A 24,836-nucleotide genomic window follows, 5' to 3' on the forward strand; every position below is an offset into this window, starting at 1 on the left:
TATTGTTTCTTACTTTGTCCATCAAAGCGTAACACCTACTGTTTTATCATAATTAATTTATCTTTGTGTAGTACGAATGGTAAAGATAAAACTAAGAAGCACCAGAGTCTTTTTTATGTCACCCAGGCACATGATGCTGTGAATAAAGGCAGGTGTCAAAAAGTTCTTTCCTATTTTACCATCACACAGATAGAGCTATTTACTGTTGTATGTGACACACTGACAGTTACACCTCCTCTGTAATATACAACCAAACAGTAATCACATTACTAAGAGACCATTTTCACACACAAGCAGCATACCACTAAAAGCAGGGACGGGAAAATTGCCATACCTCTAATATACGGATATTATATGTTTGTTGTTAGGATAATATTGTCTGCTTTGCTGTACAAGGATCTGAATTTCTATTTGTTTCCCTCCTGATGTATGAGGAGGATCAAAAAATCTTTTTACTTTCACAGAGTACATAATACCTCCGGCATAAACCTACAGTGAGAAGTTATTTTGGAGCTGAGTGCTCTTACTGTTTTCCTCTGTCAGGGGTAATATCTGTTGTACATCTTGTAGCTGACTCTGGCTGGTCAGGAGCAGACTGACAGGCCACATCACGCTGTGGACACACTGAGGAGCTGCAGTAGGTACTCTCTCAGGAGCAACACGTCACAAATTACCCCTCTTGGTTTACTGATATGCCGTGACAACCACATTGTTGTGCCAGGTTACTGACTCACCATCCTTACGGTAGTAGGTGATCTCCACCTTGCGCTCCTCGGACCCCATAACAGCCTGGGCCACCTGGCTGATGGCCTCTTTGTCAGTCAGGTCACCGTGGAGGAAGTCACAGGTGCATGGCTTCTGCATGATGTCTGATCTTGAGAAGCCTGTCATCTCACAGAAGCCATCGTTACAGTAGATGATTGCACAGTTCTCCACCCTGGCATTGGCTATCACAAATTTCCGGTCTGCATGAAAAGAAGAAGTATGTGCTGTGTACTGCCAGCTGTGGTACGTCTGACCTTGGAGGCTACACTAGGTTGTCAGGTCACAGATAAAACCAATCAGCAATCAAGTTGATTAAGTTCAGTATTACTTGATACATATTTTCATTGTTAGTTTGTTCAGCAAACAACTATAAAAACATAACCTGTCTTTTATTTGTCATCTTTTTCATAGAAAATGTCTTAAAATTACAATTTTTTTAAATTTTTTTTTATCACAGAATAAACATATTCACTCATGTTTATTGTCTTGATTTTAATTTGTCAGCAAATTTACTTTGTAATATCCCTTTATCTACTGTAGTTGCAGTAACAGTACATCAAAAAGATACTTACTTTGACCCTCGAATTTCCGAATAATTATTCCAAGAAATGTGTTTTGTGGCGCAACGTGACCTCTTCTTACAGGCATGTTTATGCACAAAATATCCCACGATCAGCCGTAAAAGCTCCTTTCCCCCGAAGTTACAGATGTTGTCTCTTGGAGATGTTTCCTTTACCCCAAACCATACTCGACGCGAGCACTCTTTCCACTTTAAATCACCTACTTCGCCGAGGAGTTCTTTAGCCCGTTTGTATGCAAGAACATGTAAAAATCTCCTCTCCGAAACGCACAGAATCGGGGAGGATTGCTTGAGTTAAATTCAGTTCGTAAAGCATTTCGCATTTAGGGATGGATGCGATCCTGACGTCCTCGGTAGTGGTGTGTGCGCGCATGCAGCGGACAGTGGTTGATATGCCATGGGTAGTGACGTTTCTCCCTGGGGGCTTAGTTCCCTCCACCGCGGGTATGGATAACTCCCAACCTTGTGCCGAGATCGACTATAATCGGAATATGCGTTTATTAGGAATTTTATGCTCTACAATATGCTGTCCGGTGTGGAAAACTGTATATTTCCCCCATTCTGACAGTATGTTACAGTGATAAGACTATAGTATACAGTACATACTCTGTACAGTAGTTCCAGTGCTTCTTATATGGATTTATACCAAGAATTGTTATCTAAGTACACTCATAAAAAAACATATTTAGTATGTTTACTTTTGGTATAATTACCAAAATTGTACATCTCTAAATGTTGCTGAAGTGTGTAATAATGCCTATACTGGGTTAAAATATAGAACTGCATTTTTAAAGCTTCATTTCATGCAGTGTATTTTGAGTAATATATTTCTCAAAAGTAAGCCACATTAACTTGACTTAAACAGTAGTGAATTTGTTGAAACTGCTATTTCATATTTCTAAACATGCTTTAGTAAAAGTGTGTTAATGTCATAACTAGTTTGTACCTGTAATTTTAATCTATGTCTGCAAAGTATTTTCACCCAGTGTTTTTCATATATTGCTATACCATATTACTTAAAGTTTGCTGCAACTTGTACATAAACTCTGCTTCTCAGTGTGGGTGTGAACATACCACAATTTGGTTTATTCTGTACACACATCTTTTGCATTTCTGTCCATACTGGAAGAAGTTGCTCTGTTGCTCTTCCTGGGGTTTCTTCCATTTATTTCCTGTTAAAGGTTGTAAAATCCTTTGAGGTGAATTTGTGATTTTAGATATTGGGCTATATAACTAAATTTGACTTGACTGACATCTCCTTGACTCTCCTCTTAGTTTTGTTGTACCTGTAAGGGTGGCACACAAACAAAATTACACCTAATCTATTCTGCACATGCTATGCTATCTATTCAGCCAGAATAACTGAAAGCACTTGTTTAGGTGTGCCGGGCCTTTGAGAGCCAGTGCAGGCATTAAACGGCCAAGAGCTTTCTAAAGTTGTAAGTTGAAACCCCATATGTAATGAAATCCAATATTCATCGGTGCTTTAGTCCTGCTTTGGTCCAGTATTCACTGGATTAGTGTGCCATCCTCCTGAGGAATAAATCACTAGCTTGTTGTTTACCCATGGTAAGCACTTGTTTACTTCAGGTTCCTCCATATGCTGGGAAGGAGCACTTCAGTTTCATATAGGGGCTCGATGAGAGTTGCAGGTGCTCAACCATCAAGACCTCCAAGGTGAGCCGGTGATCCAAATGAATTAGATAAAAGCTGCACAGATGTGAAGACTGTGCTGTTGATTCTTAGGGACACAAGCACGGCTAGCAACACTTTAAAATTATTGGCCATCATATGAAGCATTGCATTAGTTAGTTCAGGCAGAGCACTAAAGTCACGCTTGTGTTGGCAGACTGGCATCATCTGCTTCATATATGCTTCACAAACATTGGCTCCTTCCCTCCACCACCCAACCTCTTCCTTGTGTGGAATTTTTGGTATTGTTGATTTAACTAGTATTTATGTTCATGTATGTTTACTCTCAGCAGAATCCTCGTTGCTGCTTTGATTCTTTGAGGGCCCCTCCTTAAACGAAGCCTTTTCCACCAAACTGCAAACTGTACAACCATTTGCTGTAAATGGTCAATTCTTTGATACAAGTGATCTCATTGATTCAACACAATATCAAAAATACTGCTGAATGGAAGTCCTACAAACAGTATTTTATGAAGGATATGAAAATTGACTGTGGTTCTTCTTAGCCATTTTACTGGATGGATCTATTTACATTTTACTGCCACACTCTGCTGAGTAGCCAAATTTTTTTGGGCTCTGGTTTCTTGTCAAGTGTAATAAAATATTTTTAACACTACCCCAGAATACATGAAAAGTATAATTTCAATATATTTAAGCAGATCACAAGAACAGCTTTTAATACAGCAATTACAGCTAAAGTGGTTTGCTACTTCTAAATACTGAAAAGTAAACTTTATACCTAGTATACCTTCTTGATTATACTTTTTTCTAACTTTTGGCATATTTAATATCATGAATTTTTATATGCAGCTCATTTATTCAAGAAAAGAGCAGCTTCTTTTGGACAGCTTTCTCTTTATTGTGAGGATCTTAAAAGTTGCTGTAAGAAAAAATTCCAGAAAAAAAAAAATTCAAGCTCACCCGTAGCATGAGATGAGTTTGACTGAGGCGCTGTCCGTGGTCCTGCAGTTTCAGTACCACTTTCTGTATCCTCTGGGAGCTGGGGAAAAGCCGATATACTACTGATGTGCAGTTGCCTGATTATAGTGCACGCACACACACACACCCACACACACACACTTTTCCTCAATGATCATTCATGCAATCTTCATGAATGGGTGCATGAAAACTACATAAATAAAAGTTCCTCTAATCTGAGCAGACTACAACCAACAGCCTGGTGGTGCAAAAATGAAAATGTATGCATAATACGAAATCTCCCTTATAGTCCTCAAACATCTGTTCCTTTATTTCAGATGGAGCTCATCACCCATCTGGCCAATTGAGACTGAGAGAACACACTGAAACATGAACATATCCAGAGATCACAATTCATGTATATCAAGATGACTTGTGTATTTATTTGTATTTTATCAATTACCACCAACTATGTGATGCATTTTTGGTTTTTTAAAAGCAGGTTTTTACTCTTGGCTGGTGTGGTATTTTGTTGCCCTGCTTCTCAGGAGCTCGTGTGGAGCTGCAGGTTATGTCTTAGGGTGGAAAAAACACTCCAGGATTTCAGTTTTATTGACCTACATTTAGATGATCGGGGCAAAAGCTCGTGGCAGTATCTGCTCTTTTGTTTTTCTCTGCTCTGAGAAAAGAGTTTACTTTAAAAGTCAGCTAGGGTAGCAATTCTGTGACTTTGCAAGTAACAGATAAAATAATCTTGTAATGTTTTTCCTCCTGTACCCATAAACACAGACCTCCTCAGGCCACAGTGCTTTTTCTGTTGTATTTTATTAAATCACAGTTACATTAAGCCAATGTGCTGCTTGTATCCATTACTCACAGCACAGCTACAGTTGAACCTTTCAGAGGACAGCCATTACTCACTAACAATTAAGTTATAAAATCATGACATGTTTTTCTTTTGTGTTGTTTGTTTGCGTTTGTATCTTAGGATGAAAATTCACTCGATTGATTGTCTAGGGGTCCAAACTATTACTTACAGAATTATGAGTAATGTGAGAATTATCATTGTTGTGTGCATCTCACTTCTGGAAACATATTTGATTAATACTGGCAGATATGCTGACTGGCAAAAGCAAAGGGTAGCAATGGGTGGGTGAGGGGGGGATATTTACTGAGAGCGGCACACAAGGGAAACAATCCCCCATAGAGAGATGTGTGCCCTTGGGTAAAAACATACTGTACAGCTACTCCAGCATGGTCACTTATCTCACAATCTGCCCTGTGCATGTGAATTACACTTAAATAAAGAGCTATTTTGGCATCTTTAATAGCTGTAGTAGTGGAGACAAATGCTACATTGTGTGTATTGATTTGACCTTTAATTCGTCGTTAGCTGCTACTCACTGTTCTACTTGAAGCTATTATCTTATATGCTTAAGTGGTTTGAGAGTGTTAAAAGTGTAATATAGCCATAGACATACAGTTTAGCTTTAGCTAAATAATTAGCGAATACTATATGTGAGATGGCGCAATTTACAGTAAAGAGGATAGAAGCAATCTGATGAACTGACAGCACTCCACTCTACGATGAGGAATGAAATTAAGTGAAAGAAACTCCTAGCCATACCATGAAGGTCTTATTATGCTGACGTTAAGGGAGCGTTTACTTTAATGGCACAGTACTTGATGTGTAACTTAAACAAGATGCAGGAACGCATTAAATCTTCCATCCCTGGCAGGTGGTAGTGTCTGTGACTGAATTAGATGACAACATTTATCTTTCTGTGCCTGCAGTAGTAGTAATTGGCCTGTCAAGTTACAATAGTTTTCACTTTGAGTGATTCCAAAAGGAAGGACAGTGCTTTAGTGAAGAAGGAGCGCCCAGATTCATTCCTTCATGCCAGCAAACATCCATCTTTTGAGCAGCAAAGTGAATTCCTACCTGCTCTGGCAGCAATTGCTGTTCCACAGCTGAGCTCAGTTATGTGGTAGGGAAAGTGGAAAAACAATTTCTGTGTTATTATCAACATTACATTACATTACATTTAAAAAGTAAGTGAAATTCCTGAATAAATCATGGGACATCTGTTTTTTTTATTTTTTTTATAGTACCATGTACATGAGTGCAACACTGATGCTTGCTGGGTTTGTATGGTTGTTTTGAAAATCACTCTTCCATTCATTCATTCACTTGTTCATTCATTCATTCCACATAATCTCTGGGAATTTAGAGCAATCTGAAAAACAGCAGCAGCAGCCGCAGCAGCATACTCTGTCCGGGGTCTAATCCAGGTCTCACGGCAGTAGCTCTCTCTCTATCTCTCTGTCTCTCTTTCTCTCTATCTGTCTCTCACCCCTTCTACTCTCTCTGCTACTGCGGCCTGTACATGTATGTCCATGAAACACATAGGGCTTACTCATTGTCCATATAAACCATTACGGTCCTGTCTCAGAGTAATCCACTAGTGCAAAACACTAGAGTGCTATTGCTGCTTTTGCTGCTGTGCCTTGCCCCATATGCCACTGCACACATTCTCCACCATCTGTCCTCAATGATAAAAAAAAAATGGAGCAAAAAAAAAAAAAAAAGAAAAAAAGGGCCACCCTGCACTTTTGGCTTAGTATGTGACTTAACAATATCATTTAATCTGCCAGAGGTCAGTGCTTCATCCCTTAGGCCCTATTGAAAAATGTGAAAATGTGACATATCACATTCAGTAAAAAATGTATTTTGAGAAATGGTTTCTGTATATTACGTAAAACCATTTAAACTCTTGAATCAACAGATATTTTGTATTCCTGTTGCCATGTGCACAAAGATTGTTTTGAACCACCCTGTATCACATGTTTCCATTAATTTGCACGGTCAGAAAGACTGCAGCGTCTGTCCCCTGTGTCCCCACTGTGAGGGAAGTAGTGCGAGGCCTCGTGTGAATGCAGCTGCAGTCTCTAGGCACAAGCACCATATGTTGCCACCCACAAATAGGCTGCAAAGTCATCTGACAGTGAACCATTGCCTGTGTGGCTTGCTTTGCTGTTTGCCTTTGTCCAGGATGTGACTGCTGAGTCATTACAAAGCCAAGCATCATCTGTACCGTAGGGCATCTATCTATTGTTGTTTATCAGACTAGCAGTGGAGAGTAAACTAGAGCTTATAGATAACCTTACAAGAAATCCTGCTGGGGGCAAATTATATAGAATGCACACTCTTGGGGTTATAGGAGATATTTGTTACAGTTGAAGAATATTTTTCATCAATTACCTGAAAAAAGATCATTAAATCCGACTCACCATTCATCAGTCAATCATCACTGCACACTCTGAAATAAGTAGTGTGCATGACAACAACTTGTGATGGCATCAAAAGCCTTTCATCTTTTTGTACTGGTAGGAGTTCCCCATCAGATCATCAGCAGTATTGTTTTTTCCTCCAGCGGAAGTAGCCCTTTGAGGCCACAGCTAAACATTACTGTACATCATTATTATCATTTATTCAGGGGCACTGTACTGCTAGATGACATGCAAAGGGCACCATCACTGAACTTTTCCCTTAAGTAACACCTTACCTTTATGAATAATTAAAATGTTGCCAATTAAAATCTGACGCTGAAAAAAAACACTGTTCCAAATCACTTTGATGACCATCTGAGCTGACTGCAGATTAATCATTTAAGAGGAAACAAACAGTAACTGTTGTGTCTTCTGCTACTGCTGCTACAGCAGCAGCAACAAACAGAAACACACCTTTTCCAGGGAAACTTGAAGAGGCTAAAGACGTAATTGTAGAAAAAACAACAACTCATTAGCTGAATTTATACACTGATATTAGTAGCACTTGTATTGGCAGCAGATACTGATGAGTCATCAACTTGACAAAAGTATGGAGATATCTGTACTGCTCTGGATGTTCCCTCTTTGTTTCATACAGTGTGTAGATTGAATGATGAAGACAAAAAATGGGAATATGTCTGTGAAATATCAGAAAAAGACTCTTCTCAAAACTACAACCACATCACATCATCATTAATAGCGTTGTCTTTGTTGGTTGGGTTGGTTAGTTTTAGGCATGAGGAGTGAGATTGGGTAGGGTTACGGTAAGAATATCAGGGTAAGGCAATCAGAGGCAGAGTAGGGCAGGTAATGACTTCACCATCCTGGCAAAAAAAAAAAAAAAAAAAAAAAAAAAAAAGGCTTCCGGTTCTGAAAAAGGAAGATAATGCGGAGGTGACTTGAACCTGTATTCTCTCTAATGGCCATCAGGGGGCGACTCCACTGGCTCCAAAAAGAAGTCCATGCGAAAATGACCCTACTTCTCACTTGATTTATTACCTCAGTAAACACTTTCCTAATGAGTTTATGGTCTCAATCGCTAGTTTCAAGTCTTCTTCAATACAACATCATATTCATTTTGTAAATTATGATCTCATGTAACTTAAATTTGACGATAAAGCAGGGTATGCTTTAGGGCGTGGCTACATTGTGATTGGCAAGTCTCTACCACGGCGACAACGTTAGCTAAGTGACGTGAACATGGCGTGGTGTAACGCCGTCGCTATTTCAGTGTGTTTTCAGTTCATGAAAGTTAATTGTAACATTTTGACTGGCTAAAAAGTCTCATTCAGCGTTGGTTGTGCTAAAAGACCCTTTACGGAATCGGATATTCAGTTTTTCCGGTAAGTTCATTTTGTTTTAATGGTTTTGAGTCTGTTTTTCGCTAACGAAAATTAGCATTAGCATTATCAAAGTTAACCCCTGCAAATGCACCGTGCTAACCAAGCTAGCAGCTAGCGTAAGGGTAACCTGCACCCTCTCGTCCATATATGGCCACTTCTCATCACTTCTGGCTCCAAAAAAATCCAAGATGGCAACGGTCAAAATGCCAAACTCGAGGCTTCAAAACCATGGATGTATTATAAGCCCTTATAATACCCATTATGAGCTCTTATAATACTCATTATAAGCTCTTATAATACATCCATGTTCAAAACGCCAGTCCACAGACTAGTGGGTTACGTCTCGGTGGCTCCGTTCATTATTTTATGCAGTCTATGGTAAACACACAAAGAACTCCCTGTAAACAAATGTCATGTCAAGATGTGAAAACATACTTACGTTGCTGCCGTCTTTGCTAAGTTTTAAGAGAAGCATTCCCACTTTTGTCAAACTGCTGGCAATGCAGTGATTACTTCATTTCAGTTATCCCCTCTGTGATCAGAGGTTACCATGGAAACTGGTGTGCCCAAGTGATGTGCCACTGCTCTTCTTCGTAGACTACTTTTCATGTAATTGTTCTATGGTGGTGTTTTCCCTCATAACAGTTTTCATCCTAACTGAGCCTTTCATAAGAATGAATGTTATAATATAAATGAAACAATTATTTGACTATAGCAAAAGCTAAATAAAAGCCTTTTTATCCTACACAACAGGTAGAGCTGTTAGAGCTTTAGATCTGTTTGGTATCACCCTTCATTGTGTCTCTGATAACAGTAGTTTGGGGTTTTTTATTATGCTTTAGATTGTAGGCAGAGAAAAGCCATCTCTTCCTGCACTGTCTGGTTGGCACAGCTCACATGAGGAACTCTCACTGTGAGCAGTCTGACTCCACAGCTCTGTCTCTCTGGAGGGCAGCCAATAAAAAAAAGAAAAAGTGCTTCTCCACATCCAAACTACAATAACTAACACGGATGTCGTCATGCATCACACAGACAGCAAACACATCCTGCAATCATATGTCTCATACATATAAGCCAGACTTTTTTTTTTCTAATTTTTATTTTGGAAATTTTGAACTAAAATAATGTTTCTAATGTTACGGCAGACAGCTACATGCATGTATCTTCACTGGGGAGATAAGCAGCCACCATACTAGCATGTTTTTTCTACATTCAACCATCATAAATCATTAAGGCTGAAAAAGGGGGCATATTTGCCTCTTTCCTCAAGGGGGAACTTTTGTTTTTGTACAGCAATACTGGCTGCCTAAGCATTTTTTAAATTAATATTCCCTTGTGCCATACTGTACTTTTCTCTGATCTCTGTATTATCGGGAGATAATGATGCTCAGGTCAAAAATAAAATGGAGGCTTATGTCCAAAGAATGATGAGGAAGCACTCATACCCTAGCAGAAAGCAAGCATAAAACATCTCAGTTTAGGTCTTCACTCCTTTCAGTTCATCAGTTCATACATTATATACATGATGTTTAAATTGATTGCAATTCAGTGTATTAAAATTCAATGCAATGGCTCTGTAATTATCACAATATGAAATGTAAAAATGTTTGTTTGTGTTGTGCTGGTTAAACTTAAATTTTCTGAGGCTAGGTTGTATGTTATATTGTCGGTGTACTTTAAGATCTGAACATTTCAAGCATCATAAAGGTATTGATATTGAATTGCATTGTATGGATGCATCTGTATGTTGCAAGGGTTTGTGTTCCAAGCAGAGTTGTGCGCTGTAGGCTTTCAGTGGCACAGAAAAATACTGGGTGTTACATAGATAAGGCAGAAGGGTTTATAGCTGCAGAATCACAGAAATATCCAGTTATACACAGGCCAACACTAAGTTTAATCCTAACCATAACTCGCTCTAAAGGGAGCAAGTCTTTGAGTGGGCGTGTATTTACTGGGTCCCCGTTGGTTGGGACATGTTATTGTTGCAATAAAATGTATTTGTTCATATTAATTTCTGGTCTTTTGGGGCGATCTTGCACTTGGAGACCACGACAGTTGCCTGCCTTAAGCAATGTATAAACCACCCCTGGAGTATATTACAATTAATTGTAAATTGTATTGACATGCACTAGTTAGATTTCACTTAAACTGTGAGCTTTAGAGTGAATGAGGCTCAGGATAATATTGGGACAGGAAATATGTGACAACAGAAATAACAAATAAAAAACAATCTTTATTTTAAATTCTGTTGAATCTTATATAACTTTCAGCACTGAGTAAGTAAAAATCCTGTGGCATAGATTCATGAGTGTTGAAGTAAACATATTTAGAGTTGTAGTCTATGAAGACATAAGAAGCTCTGTGCTGACATCATGTGGTTACTGAGGTACATCACAGGTTTTTACTTAATATGTGGTCTCAGCATGTCCTGTAGCCCAGTTTGAACCACCCACAACACATGACACAAGCATGTGATCTCAATGTGAAAGCTGCCAGTTCTGCTGCATTCCTATCATAGAAAACAATGAAACATCTGTTCAGTTTGATTGATTCTATTGACCCTGAAATATTTGCAATAGAAAATTTTTTTACTCTTTACCTAGATTCTCGTGTGTAAGTATATCCACGACTCTTAAGGCTTATTGGATGACTTACCAGCTGATTTTATGTCTCACCTAAAGGTTAATATCTGGGCCATGAAATGCTTCAATTTTAAAATAAATTGAATGGTGGCACTGCAGTAAAGACCTCACACAGTGTGGTTCAGATTGTCCTGCTCTGACCTGTGATTCTTGCAGTTTAAGTGTAACAGCAGTTGGTCTGATTTTGTGTAGTCGCTGTGCAGGTGGATCAAGTACAACCTTGCATATACTGTAGTGCCTGTACTGCCAGTTCAGGGCTTTCCACTTGTGCTCATAGAAATAAGGTTACACTATGTTACACTAGGTCCACCATGGACAAAGTAGGTGAGACCACACCATTTGTCCCTGTTACACTTTATTGTATTTCTTAACATGCTTGTCATTTGTTTATTTAGCCGGTATAACATCTATTTACTCTATAGGATTGTTTTCACATAGTATCCTGGTTTTGTTTGTGTTTAGCATTGTTTTGTTATATTTATATCTGCATTTCTGCTTTAATCAAGACAGACAAGTATTGTTTACATTCAGTTTTTTATTGATTTAGTCTTGAGTTTCTTGCATTACTAGCTTGTTGTGTTACTTATCATACCCACCATGCTTTTCAGTAGATAAAAGGGGGAATCACTCAACTACTTCCTGCTTTTAAGCTCTCGCTGACATCACCAGTGATGTCATGAGTTGGACCAAGTATGAGGGGAATTTATTGTATTTAGTTAGTTTGGTTTGTGTTTATGTGATTTGTACTTATTTTTATTTTGGCTTGTGGTGAGGGCTATGCTATGCTGGATGATATGTGTGTGTGTAAATAATGTTGATTGATACAAATGACATTTTCATATACCAGTTGCACCCTGTGGTTCTGCCTAGATAGATTGGAGGGCCTACAATGTTTAAGAGGAGAGTTTTTGGTTTAGGGAGAGAGCCAACATCTGTGTAGTTATGTAAAAGTGAGCATGCCTAAGTTTGTTGCAATTTCCTGAGTTAAGTTGGTTAAGATGTGTTTGTTTTGTTTGTTTTAATTTTTTGGAGACTCTTGTTTTTTGGGTATATTGGTCTGAAAAATCACTTTTTTTTTAGTCATTGAATAAGTCTTTGAATCTGTCTCCTATCACCTTCCTTGATGCTCTGGCTAAGCTTCCTAACATTTTGGCATCATAAATTAATTTGACCTGACTTGAAGTTTGACCTTTTACAAAAGCACTTTGTTGCAAAACACGATTAATAGATAAAAGGTTATGGTTTCATATGGTTTATGGTGGCACTATTGGTTGAAGTTCATTCTTAAGTATTGGATTTTTTTATTAATGCGAAAGAAAAAATGGGCAAAGTTACCACATCATAGTTCATATATGTATGTGTGTGTGTGTGTGTGTGTGTGTGTGTGTGTGTGTGTTTGTGTGATTTGTTCCTCATTTCCTTCCTAATGGAACATCAGCAGCATTAGTCCTGCATATATCTCCAAATTTATGCAACTGCAATGCAAGCAATTTAAAGCCTCATAAATGATTAGGAACATGTTTTATGTAGGATGCACATCCACAGACATAAAAACAGATGTTTAGTGTAATTTCTTTGTCATAGAAATGTATGGTATTAAAAGATTTGATGTTGATAATTACAAAAAAAAAACACTTTTTTAACATATTCATGGTGTTAAGACCTTATACATACATGCACATAAAGGCCTCCCCTGCAATTTGTGTGCTTTAGGAAAAAAAATCACAACAGTGCCTCATCGAAACATAAGTAATGTTAAAATGAATAATAAGTAGAAATGCTACAACTTGAACATCAGGAGTTGAATAATTAAGCTGAGAGCTGTTTGACTCACAGGCCTGTGGTGAGTTAGGTAAGTTGGAGTTTTGGTTGAGCTGAATAAATCTCCTCCACTGTCCTCTCCTCCTGTGTGAGATGTGTACTCTGTTGATTGATGTAGTCCTTGAACTTTATTGTTTTTCCAAACTACATGAGCTGGATGGGACTGCAAAAAATCTGTGGAGGGAGATTTAGTCATATGCCAAAACAAATGTGCCATAGTTATTTTTGTAGCACATGTTAAACAGAAGAGGGCAGTATTGACCAAGATATAACTAAGGAGTTGGAGTATCCAACTGGCCAAACAGTTTTACTTGCTTTATTGTCAGTTAAATTGATTGACTATTATAATCTGCATTAATTGTTAGTTTAAATGAAGTACATCTGTTTCAAATGTAACCCCTGGGCCACACTGGATGCGTGAGCAGTGCGTGTGCATCACGGAACCTCTTGCTTTTCATTTCGGCGCCCATGTTAACAGGTTAGAGTGGCCACACTGCCGCTCTAACCTGTTACACGCGCGTCTCACGCGAGGCTGCTGCGTCGCTTCATCTAGAGATTCCATGTCTTGCCTGTTTTCTTCGCGTGACGCGCGCGGTTCTCAGCAGAAATGGACAGGAAAAACGAGAAAGATAGGGTTGCCAGTGGCAGAAGCGCCACAGCAGACACGCTTCCAGTGTGAACGCTGCAAGCGTGAGAGACGCAGCAGTTCAGCGACATACACGCGCTGCTCACGCATCCAGTGTGGCCCAGGTGTTTGACCACATTATTGCATTTTTATTGTAACCTACAAACTCCTTCATACACAACTCTTTCATTACAATTGCACCAGGTTTCAATACTTTCAAAAGCATAAAAAAGGCAATGTATCATGTCACATGCATGCAAACAAGAATTATACAATGACTTGACACTCATTTCATGCTTTAGGATTTCAGGTTTGATTGCCTCAGACTGATCCTCTCAGAATGATCTGCTTGGCTGGACCAAACCCATGGCACTGTGTGTGTGTTGGATTACCACAATTAACTGAGTAAGGTTATAAGCTTGTCTAGGCTTGCCAGAGGCAGGGTGAAAACTACAGAGACAGCCAGCGACATAACCTGACAAAAGATATACAGATGGAGATGGAATGATAGATAGATAGATAGATAGATAGATAGATAGATAGATAGATATCAACTACATCAGCATGTATTTTAAATGCACCTCAGGCCTGGCTAAGCACTTGAATAACTGTGTAAATTATATCTTCCTAGTGGAGTTAATTCTCTGTGAGAAATCCGTGTTAGGGAGCAGAGAAAGTATAATTTGAAGCTGCCTCTCCAATGAAGGGAGGTGGACAGTGTTAAAAGTCATTCTTAAGTGTGGCACTGATGATAGAAAGTTGTTCTTTGAGGGGGGGAAATGGTGCCAAACCTACGTTCAAAGCTGATGAATATTTAAAGGATTGAGTATACAGATCATCATATTGACAATGGGAGAATACTAATGTCCGCTTCTCTGAGTCTGATTAGAGGTTAAGCAGAATGCAAGCTGCATAATTTATTTTCATTCTTGCATTTTTGTACCTTTTGATTTGACTCCTTTTCTTAGGTTTGATAACTTCTTTGTGCAGAAGTCAGTCCCTTTGAAACTGAAAATATGGTGATATATATATATATATATAGTAGGTGCTGCATGCAAATGAGGGACAATTGGTGTCATATGTGTGTGGCATGTAAAAGAAATTTAATTATGTATTTTGGCTTTTTTTTGTGTGTAGCACATCCATCTGGTAATGTTAAGTACAATAGAAGTCCTCCATTTTTAAGGCCCATGCTCCAGCAGTTGACATACACAGAGTGCCCACTGTCCCCACTGACACAGACATTGTCCACAATCTATTAAATTGAATGTTGTATTTAACTGGTTTGGAGCCAGGGCAAAGTTACATGCTTTTGTATCATTCTAACTTCTCTCTCTCACGGAATGTGCTTATTTCAGGGAGAGAAAGACAGAGAGAGAAAGTGGGAGTGAGAGCCCATGCAGGTGAGAGTGTCTAACAGTGAGGAAATCAATATGATGTAAATTATTAAGAGCTCAGGAATGCGTCTGACCCCTACTGTCTTGCAGCAGGCTGGGCTCTGAAGGCTGGCAGGTGGACGCGAGCTTGGACTCTCCCTCTAACACTCATTAGTGGCTGGGAGCCGGGGCTCCTTGTGAGTGGGAAGGCAGGGATCACAGCGGGGAAGTGATGGCCCAGGCCTCTCACATCCCGGCTCAGCCTTCGCTCTGGCTCTGCCAGCCTCTCCCTGGAAGCTCATTAGTAAGTGCACTGATGCATAAGAGCTAGTCATTAGCTGGGCTTTTTTTCCGTCTTCATCTCTGTTTCCCCCGACACCATGTCTGATCCTGAAGACCGGTGGCAGTGCTGGTTTAAAAGACGAGAGAAGTCCATATTACCGCAGGTATTCTAGACATATGGATATGAGACAGTGGTAGCCATCAGATTTTTTTTTTTTATACAAAGGGTGGGGGGTGAGGGAGAGGGGTGTCAATTTGGAGTTCTTCAAATGGAGTCCATCCATAGCCCTTCAAACCAAAGAGTAAACATTAGTGCTTGACCAGGACTTTGGCTGAGCGCCCCTTTCTTCCTCCATGGTTGGTTTTGATCTGGGGTATTTGCTTTTGCTGCTGGCCAGATCCCCTCAGCACCTGATGGTTGCCCAGGCTCTGAGTAAATAAGATCTGGGGCCCAGGCCTCTTAGGGGCTGCTGGGTAAATAAGGTCTCTGGTGTGTGTAGCGTGCCTGGCAGCAGGGTGAGCACTGGTGTGGAGGCCCCCAGAGACACGCCATCCCCCTTTTCTATATCTAGCTGTTTAATTCTGTTATCCTCTCTATCTTTAACTTACTCCATTCTCCCTCCCTGACCACCACATACACACACACACACACACACACACACACAGTCCTCCCTCTCAGCAGGCGTACTGATTAATGTTAGCCAGTTGTACTCATAAACATTTACAACTTCCAAAGCATTTGCAACAGGACCCATGTGTGCCCAATATCATTGAATTAACTTGATCACTTGTTCAAGCAGATTGCTCAAATAAAAAGGAAACAAACCATTTCAGATTTTGTTGAGACAATACCCAGTTATTCATATGAGTTTTTAGTTTGCAGATGGATATTAACCACTGTTAGAATGTAAAGTCCTGTAATTAAAAGTGTTTGAGCATCATGTAGGATCAAGCTTCTGTCTCTGAGGAACAGTTTGGCATTTAGTAAGTCTTTAAATGTCAGAAAGATAAATGATAATGATAGCACCTGTAATAAAGTAATTACTTTCACAATGGTAATCTTCCTAGCCCACAAACAAATGGATTTCATATACTACTGAAAGATTAAACTATTTAACACCTCATGTCTCCATGACTTATTAAAACAAAAAGTGGCCATAGGGGACCAGCAAAATATTGCAGTGTTGATATTGCTCAACCTACATATTGTGTAGCTTGTTTTGTAGCTTTCAGTTCAACAAAGGCAAACAGTATCCTCTTGTAAAAGATGCAACCCTTATGCCCAAGTTTCCCAAGTAATTGTATATTGTTCAGCAGTTGATATTATATAAGAACGTGCATTCAGTGGTGGAGTAACAGATAAGTGGATAAGTTTATATGCTTTAGTGTCATTCAGTCACTGTAATGAGGGATTTGCCTTTGTGAAAGTTTACTGAGTCAGATCTCATCAGCTTAATGTGATCTGGCGCTAGCCATGCTGGATCCCCTTATGCCAATTAATCCAGGTTGTAACTCACAGACTCCTGCTGACCAATTCACATCCATTGTTGATAGTTTTTGGCTGCAGGAGCCTTAAACCTCCTTGTTAGAGCCAAAAACCACAAGAAACCCACCACCTCTTTCAGCCCCATCATATTGTCTGTTGATTGCCAGCAATTAGTAAAGCCAGGCGGGCTGAGAAATGACAAGATGGGGCATGGCGATTGCAATGCATGAGCGTTGTTGGCTCACACTCCAGCTGAAAGCCTCTACAATGTTTGTTAACCCTGGGGGTCAGACTGATTCACTAGCGCAGACAGAAAACAAGATTTATGTTGCACAAATCAATACGCAGTCAGACTTTTACCATTGTGGAACACCAATCCAGGCACTTCTCTCTATCAGTCTAACATGACACTAATGTGTTTTTATTCCTGTTTAACCCAGCCAGTGATGAATCTGTTGGCAGGCCAAGACAGAGACAGTGAGAGGCAGGCCGCCCTTGATTAGTTGGGGAACACATGGCAACATGCAGAGGCTGATGCAGTGGCGTGTCATGGAGGCAATGGCCTATCAGTCTTCAGGTTTCCTGCTGGGAGTTGTTTATCCACTGTTTATTCATTGTGAGAGGAATCGGCAATTTACATCCCAGCGCCTGACAGTGTATCAAATAAACTAATGACAGTGTACTTGGGTGCTGATCCCACTCAGTGCTGTCTTAAGTAAATTAGAATGAATGCAGTTCTTCAAGTTCTCCTCACTGGGAGTGTTCACTAACCAACCTAACCGGTCCTCTTTATTCTCCCTGCCATCAGCTCTGATCTCATTAACATTGCTTGTCAACTGAACACAAAAGGACACACACCTGGCAGAACACATGCCACAAACAACTCCAGAGTAAATTATTGTACAGTAGGAAGCTCTTACAAGCTGGCAGGCCAATAATGTAAAATTTGCTTAATGTCCAACCCCCGCTTACCCTGTTAAAGGAGGAAATTGGAAAGTGACATGAGTGACAAGTGGTATTCTCTGAGCATTGACCAGCAGGCACAATAGAGGAGCTGAGCCCGGTGCCAAGCTCTATTTCAGGGGCTGCATTCCAATTGATTAGGAGGCTTGTGAAACAAACGCTGGTGACAGAAACGAGAGTACGGCCCTGGCAACTGTTGGGCACGGTGCCAGGTGTGCAGTCTTTCCTCGCAGCTCTCTCTCTCTTTCTCTCTCTCTCTCTCTCTCTCTCTCTCTCTCTCTCTCTCTCTCAGTTTCTCTCTCATACACACATTATTGGAGCATTAATGACACCCACAATGTGACCACTGGGATAAGTTAGCAGCATTATCTCTCTGTATGTGATTATGTATTGGACCAGCTTTGCTTGTTTCCTTGAATTCCACTAATAGAAAGGTTGTGAGCCAGAACTCTTGAAATGATTAACTGCTTTTTACTGTAAAGGGCATTTTACAGGATTTTTGGAACGTAAAAATATTCCTATATCTGCATTAAAGGCAGTCCTTGACAACGAGTCTCAGATTGTGCCTCAGTGAAGTATAATTCTGAAGTGCTTTGAGTATTTTGGCCTTCAAACTATACATCTATGTATATGTGTATGTGTATGTGAGTGTGGCATAGAGATATTGTGTGTGAGGCTGTGTGTGTGTGGGTACAAGGGCAAACGGGTGCATGTGTCTGTGCATATGCCTGGTCTTAGCAGCAGCACCCTGTAAACCCCGGCTTTTCTTTATAGTGAAGTTGATTGGATAAACAGTCTGAGTCTGGATTATTGTACTGGAAAATGAAAGCATATGCACAATTTGCATTTTAATGAGCAAGTGAGCATTATAAAACAAACTGTTCTGGCAACAGCAACTCTTACAATAAAACTGTGGCTTGTTATAGCAATCAGATATTTTATCAACACATATTTGAGCACATTTGTAGATCAGTTATCATTATAATTCCATTGTGACCACTTAGGATGGATTTAGAATTCATTTTAAATTAATTTGAGCAGCTTTTTGTTTTATCTTGTTTTGGTTTTCTGTATATTCAGTATACACCATGTCATGTGTTGCATCTTGCTCTTTGCAAATCTGCTTTGATTGTGACACGTATGAGTAAGTCATGCATAAAATTTATGCATGGCTGATGCAAAGTTCAGTAGGCCTGCGCCAAACAAAATGCTGTTCAATTAAAAGGGAAGTAATGGCATCCTATATAATAAAGGATATCTGTGCATACATAAACTGACAGAAAAGCATGATGGCTCATTCACGTCATGCTATGTAATTTAGTTAATGCATTTCCCCTTGCTCTTTAAAACACTTGCACATTCAAATTTGCCATCATAATCTCTATGACAGAGGACATTAATTATGTTCGTTGGCTGATCGCTGTTTCTTCACAACATCCCTGATTAAAATTTCACACATTGTAATGATGTGCTTCAGAGCTAGAAGCTGTGAAATTTACTAAGCAGTCAGCGAGCTTGAATTCTTATTCTTGGGTGGTTCACCCAGCACAAAAAACCCCACATATAATCCAAATCAAAGCTGTTAAGTGCTTGAGGAAAAGCTTTATTTACATGCTAATGGCAATATATCTTAGCAACTTATTCATTAAAATATTGTGCAAATGAGGGAACAACAAAGCAGTAACTTCTCTCCAGATATGTGGGTTCAAATTTCATATTTGGGAAGTTTAATTAAGCAATAGATTATATTTTGCAAGGAGTGTTCACTTTAATGAATCTCCAGAGACCGCAGATAAACACTCCAATAGTATCAAAGCATCCATCTCTTTAATGGATGCGAAAATTAGGGATGTAAATGGCTTTGAGCCTTTATTTTCATTGCTCGTGGGAATATTTACCGGATGCAGGCGACACTTATGTAACCTACATTATGCATATACTTTCATTTTTGGAAACCACATGAATTGTGGTTCACCATTTTCAAGGACAAACACTAAACACTTATTTAAAGCATGCTTTTAACAGCTGCACCTGTCAAAAAAAATGAAGCAAGGAAGCTTTTCATCTTTTTTTTTTTTTTTTTTAACCTAATTTTAAGTGGATTTAAATATGCAGACTATCTTAAACATTGTGAAACACTGCTAGCACAGATTCTGATTCTCCCTCTTCTGTTTGGGTGAGCTCTTAGTTCTACCACAGAGCATATCTTGAAAGAACCACTGGCCATTTTAGCTTTTCCAATAAGATGTTTGCCTGAGTGTGGCTCTATATTCTGCAATCCCGAAACAGTGCAGAGTCAGTGAACCCTGGTACATTGTGTGATGGAGGAGTGCTACGTGCCCAACATTCACCTCTGCGAGGCCGGCTGTTGTTTATCCCTGTAATGTCCATTTTATTGGGAATCTCAGCGAGCCTTCACACTACCTGCTGTGCTCAGCAGTGTGGAGAAGCCAGGGCCAGTAGAGTGGTGGTCAGTGCCTGTCAATCACAATCACAAGGATCAGTTAGCAGCCATCAGTCTGAGAAAGCATACCCAGATGTTGCCTGTCTTCTATCTCTTGATGTTCTTCTTTCATATGTTGTCCTTTTTCCATCACTTGTTGTTTGAGCTTTCTACTTTTACACACTATAAACTAATGTTGTTGGACACTGATTATTTTACTCCATGTTTGTTTTAATGATTATATTGCTTAGAGATATAGAGAGAAATATATTCCTAAAGTTAAAGAGGATGGAAAAAAATGTGTTATTTTCAACCCCAAAGGCGGCTGTTTGTTTCTGTGTTTGTGCTGGAGCCTATAAAAGGGAGGGCTGATGTTGGGGAAGAGAGCAGTCAGAGGTGATAAGAAGGGAGCATCACAATATACTCAAGCTGCTGCAAAACAAACACAAAACATTGATTATATCATCTTCACAGACACCCAAAGCTCACCATAGTTGATGTTTACCTGACATGAAGTAAACAGCACGTTGGACTGTAGACTTCTACTCTGCATTTCATTTGCTGCCGTGCCCCCGGTATATGTACGTCTCTGACCTGTTCCCGCCCCTAATTTCCCCCATCATATTCAGAGCAGACCTGCCAACAGTCAGCTTCATTACAGCCAATATCTTAAATCACCTCTCATGTGTTTCCCACCAGTTTGGAGCTTGGTCTCCTCTGAATCGCAGTCATTTTAATGTTCCTGTGCTGATTGCGGGTGCAGGTGGTAATACATTAAGGGACTGAGACAGCCAGTGGCACAGTGCTGAAAGACCTTTATCCATTTGCACTAAGTTTCCCCTCACATTCGGAGGCATGTCGTTCTAATTAGGCCAATGGTTTTGACTGTGGCCATATTCATATGGGACAGCTCACTTTAAGTTGTACAACAAGGTGATTCTACATCATATATATTCCACCAGGTCAATAGATTGTGCCATGGTCTAGGGAATTTCAAGAAGAAATTGTACATTAATGAAAGTGGAGAATGACTGGAGAGAAGAATTGCAACAGGGTTACTGCTCTTTTCCTCTCCATCTTTTAAGTAGAGGAGCCTCACATCTCGTGAGAGATGAGCATATCTGGGGTGTAAAATATTACAGATGATGCTTTTTTGTTTCTGTGGCGGTACAAATGAAGACGTGTTTAGAGCTACCTCAGCAGAAAGTCTATTTACAGATTTGTATATGAAATAATTCATGTGAGGAAACTTGTGTTTCACAGTGCTGCATGACAAATCAAAGGTATTGGTTCAATTCTCTAAAAACAACTTGTCTCTATGTTTGAACCACAGTGAGCTCCCAGTACGTCTGTCTCTCAATGATGAGCTCTTCTGGCAGGTAAAAGCTTCAGAAAGCCCTCGGTCCATTTCCATTCTAGCTTCCAGCAGTGTGAGTGGTGTGACAGCCTCTTGGGGCAAAGGGATTATTGAGATCAGGCCTCCCCCAGCTCTATGCCTCTAGCCCAGCCCGCCAAGCTAGCCCAGTCGGTTCCTCAAGCCCCCCAGTGTCTTACAGAACAGCCCACCAGGCGCACAGAGAGCAAAGAGGCACCAGGGACCCCTCTAATTGTCCATGCTTTGGGCGGCTCTTTGGCAAGCCAGCATGAAGAAGGCCCCCAGTCCCTAGGCTGTCCCACTGCTCCCTACTCAGCCCTTGCTCAGAGATTCTGAGGACGATATATCTGCTTTGAGGCTTTATGTTTCTGAGGCCGTCATATAGTGCAGCTGGAAATTGTGAATTTCTCTGAAAGTGTGCTTTCAGCAGGTCAGTGGTGGTGTTAGAGCAGGGTCATATTCAAAACTCTTCAAATGATCCACATGATTCTTGGCTTAAACATGTTGTGAATTGTATTCAGTGTTTCTCTTGCACATTTGAAAGTGTTAGTGCATTTGCTGTTAATTTTGGAAGTCAAAATCCCAACAAAATATACATGTTTATTTTTAAAGAGTACGCAATATACTGTGCATATTTTTTACATAGATATTTGTTTTGAATCATTTTGACATAGATATTTCAGTGGAAGTGTGATCTGTCAATAAATATTTGTCATGAAAAAGCACCAAAATATGTTTAAAGTGTATGTTTGATGTGTGTAAAAGTGGCACAGGGGTAATCGGGATATTCTTAGACATTTTTCCAATAGTTAAGGAATCAGTATAGGTTATCTGGTTAACATAGTTGCAAAAATATCAGCTGTGTATATATCAGTATGCTGCAAGTAATATAACTGTAATAATCTGAACATTGTGAATAGATACTATAGTTAAAAATACCCATAAACAGGAACAATAACACATGCTTTGTTAATTTCATATATTTCTATTTGTTGTGTCTCAGAGATATAAAATTTCTAAAACAGAGCTGCTGTTAACGTACTAGTGAGAGCTGGAGGAACGGCTGCTGGGAACTGGATGAGGACTGACAAGGCCACCCATACAAAGGAAGGGGCAGCCTCCTGTCATCCAGTGGGGGGAGGGGAGGCCAATGAACATGTACAGCCACAATAATAAACACACAATTACTTTGATACCTGCTGCGTGTTGCTTCTGTTCATAGTATATACTTTATCAATATTAATACCCGTAACCTCTTTATTTTTTTAAATGTAAGACCATCTGTACAAAAGATATCGATGCTATTATGCGATTGTGGGTTGTTAGTGTTTTGCTAAAGAAAGAATTTCTAAAATTCTAACCATAGAGGAGAAAATAGTGGAGCGGTGCTCTGACAAGGCAGCAGTCAAAAGATGTTGAAAATCAGTTGCAGCTTATGTGCAGCTTTCTAACTGCATGATCAACCAAATGGAACTAAAGGCAATTATGAAGCACAATAACATTTAGGTATGCATGCCATTTCAAAGATTGACAAATCATCACAATTGTGGTGTATACATTAGCACCATATTAGCAACATACATATTGGACAATATCCTCAGCCATTTAATTGAAGTGATTTCATTATGCCCCCCTTTTTAAATTGAAAGCAGAAAAACACCTAGTAGCTGACAAACTATATCTGAGTGTGTGTGTGGGCCAGTTATTGTATATAATAATACTGTGATGGGAGATCATTATTTCTTTCATTTCTATAATTCATTACCTAAACCCTGAAAAACAGAATAGTGCTCGTATTGTCCACAAATAGTGTTCAGATGTGTTTGAGCTGAGCTGTGGCTGCTACTTTTCCTCCACTGAATATCTGGCACAAAACAGGACCGCCTAAAAGTGCTTGTGTTGTGCATATTGTGCAACTATTGAAAAAGTTATGAGCTCAGTAAATGGGTAGTTAGGCATGCTGGTCATGCCAATAACAGCTATGCAAAGGATAGCTAGACAATAGCCCTTAACTGGACTGTGACAGGGTAATTATTGTGCGCACGTAATAAAATTCTCTTTACATAGGTCATTCCCAAAGTGTAATTAAAAAAGCGTTATAGATTATTTTTATTGAAGCAATTAAACCAAAAAGCAAAAAGTAATTAAGTGTGGAGGTAATAATAGTGTTGGTCAACAGCATTTGTTTTGAGAGAGGGATTTGCCAGCCTCACCTCTCTAATGTAGCACAGACATCCTTTAATTTACACTCTACAATTTTATTACGTTAAACTGTTTTTTAGTGTGTGACAATTATGTTTATAATGCCAAAAACTGAGCAGGATTTAATGAAATCATTATCATGAGTGATAATTGTGAGTAAATGCTTGATTTGAATTATTATCTTCCTCTATGTACTGAATTAATGAATCGTTACTATTCATAATACTGGTTTATAATTATGTTAAATTGTCCGTCTTATCAGCAGTCAAAGACTTGGGATTATCAGCGTCTTGACTGTGTGGACTGTGCCAAATTCCTTGTGGATATACGCCTGTTCCCTGCACAAAGAAAAAAGGAGAGATAATATTGGGAGGTTAAATTCCACAATTTTCTCTTAAAAGATGTAAGAAGAGCTATTGCACAAAAGTGCTCCTGCTTTATGAGGGAAATCAGACTGACGGGTCTGCAGGGCATTAACATCCACTTGACTTTGAGTGCAGCCGATTTTACAAGCCAACACATACATGTAGCTGACACATCAACTGTGTTGATCTCCGCAATTGTGTCAGGTTACTGAATTCAGATGATATGTTAATGTGAAGGGAAAATATGTTGCCCTAGTTAGCATATGGGCCACTTGCATTTCAGAAACTTATTATCATTCAGCTTGCACGTTTCTGAAAATCATGGTAATAATCTAATTGTCAGGTAGGGAAGAAAATGCAACATTTCATACAGTGAGGTAAAAGGTGATGTGGTTAAAAAAAAAAAAAACTGAGGGAAGATAGACTTCTTTGTAAACCAAATATGCATATATGAAGGTTTTTCTTTATTATGCATGTCAATGATGAACATAAATGAATGGAATATAAAAACAAACGTGAAAAAAGAAACACAAAAAAAGAATTGAAGAAAAAATTAAAATAAAAACTTCTGTTGTATCTTTGCCAGAATGTATTAAACCTGTATTGTCCAACATCTTATTGTTAACTT

The 24,836-nt window shown here is 39.4% G+C and overlaps 1 protein-coding gene and 1 long non-coding RNA gene across 8 annotated transcripts in view; one reads left to right on the forward strand and one right to left on the reverse strand.

Moving 5' to 3' along the window:
• Positions 1 to 9,452, reverse strand: part of LOC121906583 (potassium voltage-gated channel subfamily H member 7-like) — a 49,589-nt gene extending 40,137 nt beyond the window's left edge. Inside the window, exons 1-3 of the mRNA XM_042425505.1 lie at positions 9,068 to 9,452; positions 3,959 to 4,037; positions 735 to 965 (exon numbers count right to left, since the gene is read on the reverse strand). Coding sequence (XP_042281439.1) covers positions 735 to 965; positions 3,959 to 4,037; positions 9,068 to 9,103 — 346 coding nt within the window. The 5' untranslated portion in view covers positions 9,104 to 9,452. The remainder of the gene's footprint in view (positions 1 to 734; positions 966 to 3,958; positions 4,038 to 9,067) is intronic.
• On the forward strand, positions 8,412 to 22,834 carry LOC121906585. 7 transcript variants are annotated; one of them, XR_006098678.1, is made up of 5 exons: positions 8,412 to 8,628; positions 14,019 to 14,121; positions 15,075 to 15,119; positions 15,207 to 21,645; positions 22,645 to 22,834. It is a non-coding gene; the product is annotated as an uncharacterized LOC121906585 (long non-coding RNA). The 7 variants fall into 7 exon arrangements; XR_006098677.1 differs by having other exon boundaries at positions 8,415 to 8,628; positions 15,207 to 22,071; XR_006098675.1 differs by having other exon boundaries at positions 8,452 to 8,628; positions 15,207 to 15,538; positions 21,600 to 22,834.
• The last annotated feature ends 2,002 nt before the right edge of the window (positions 22,835 to 24,836 follow it).

The sequence above is a fragment of the Thunnus maccoyii genome, chromosome 11 (genome assembly GCF_910596095.1).
Source record: "Thunnus maccoyii chromosome 11, fThuMac1.1, whole genome shotgun sequence".
NCBI lineage: Eukaryota > Metazoa > Chordata > Actinopteri > Scombriformes > Scombridae > Thunnus > Thunnus maccoyii.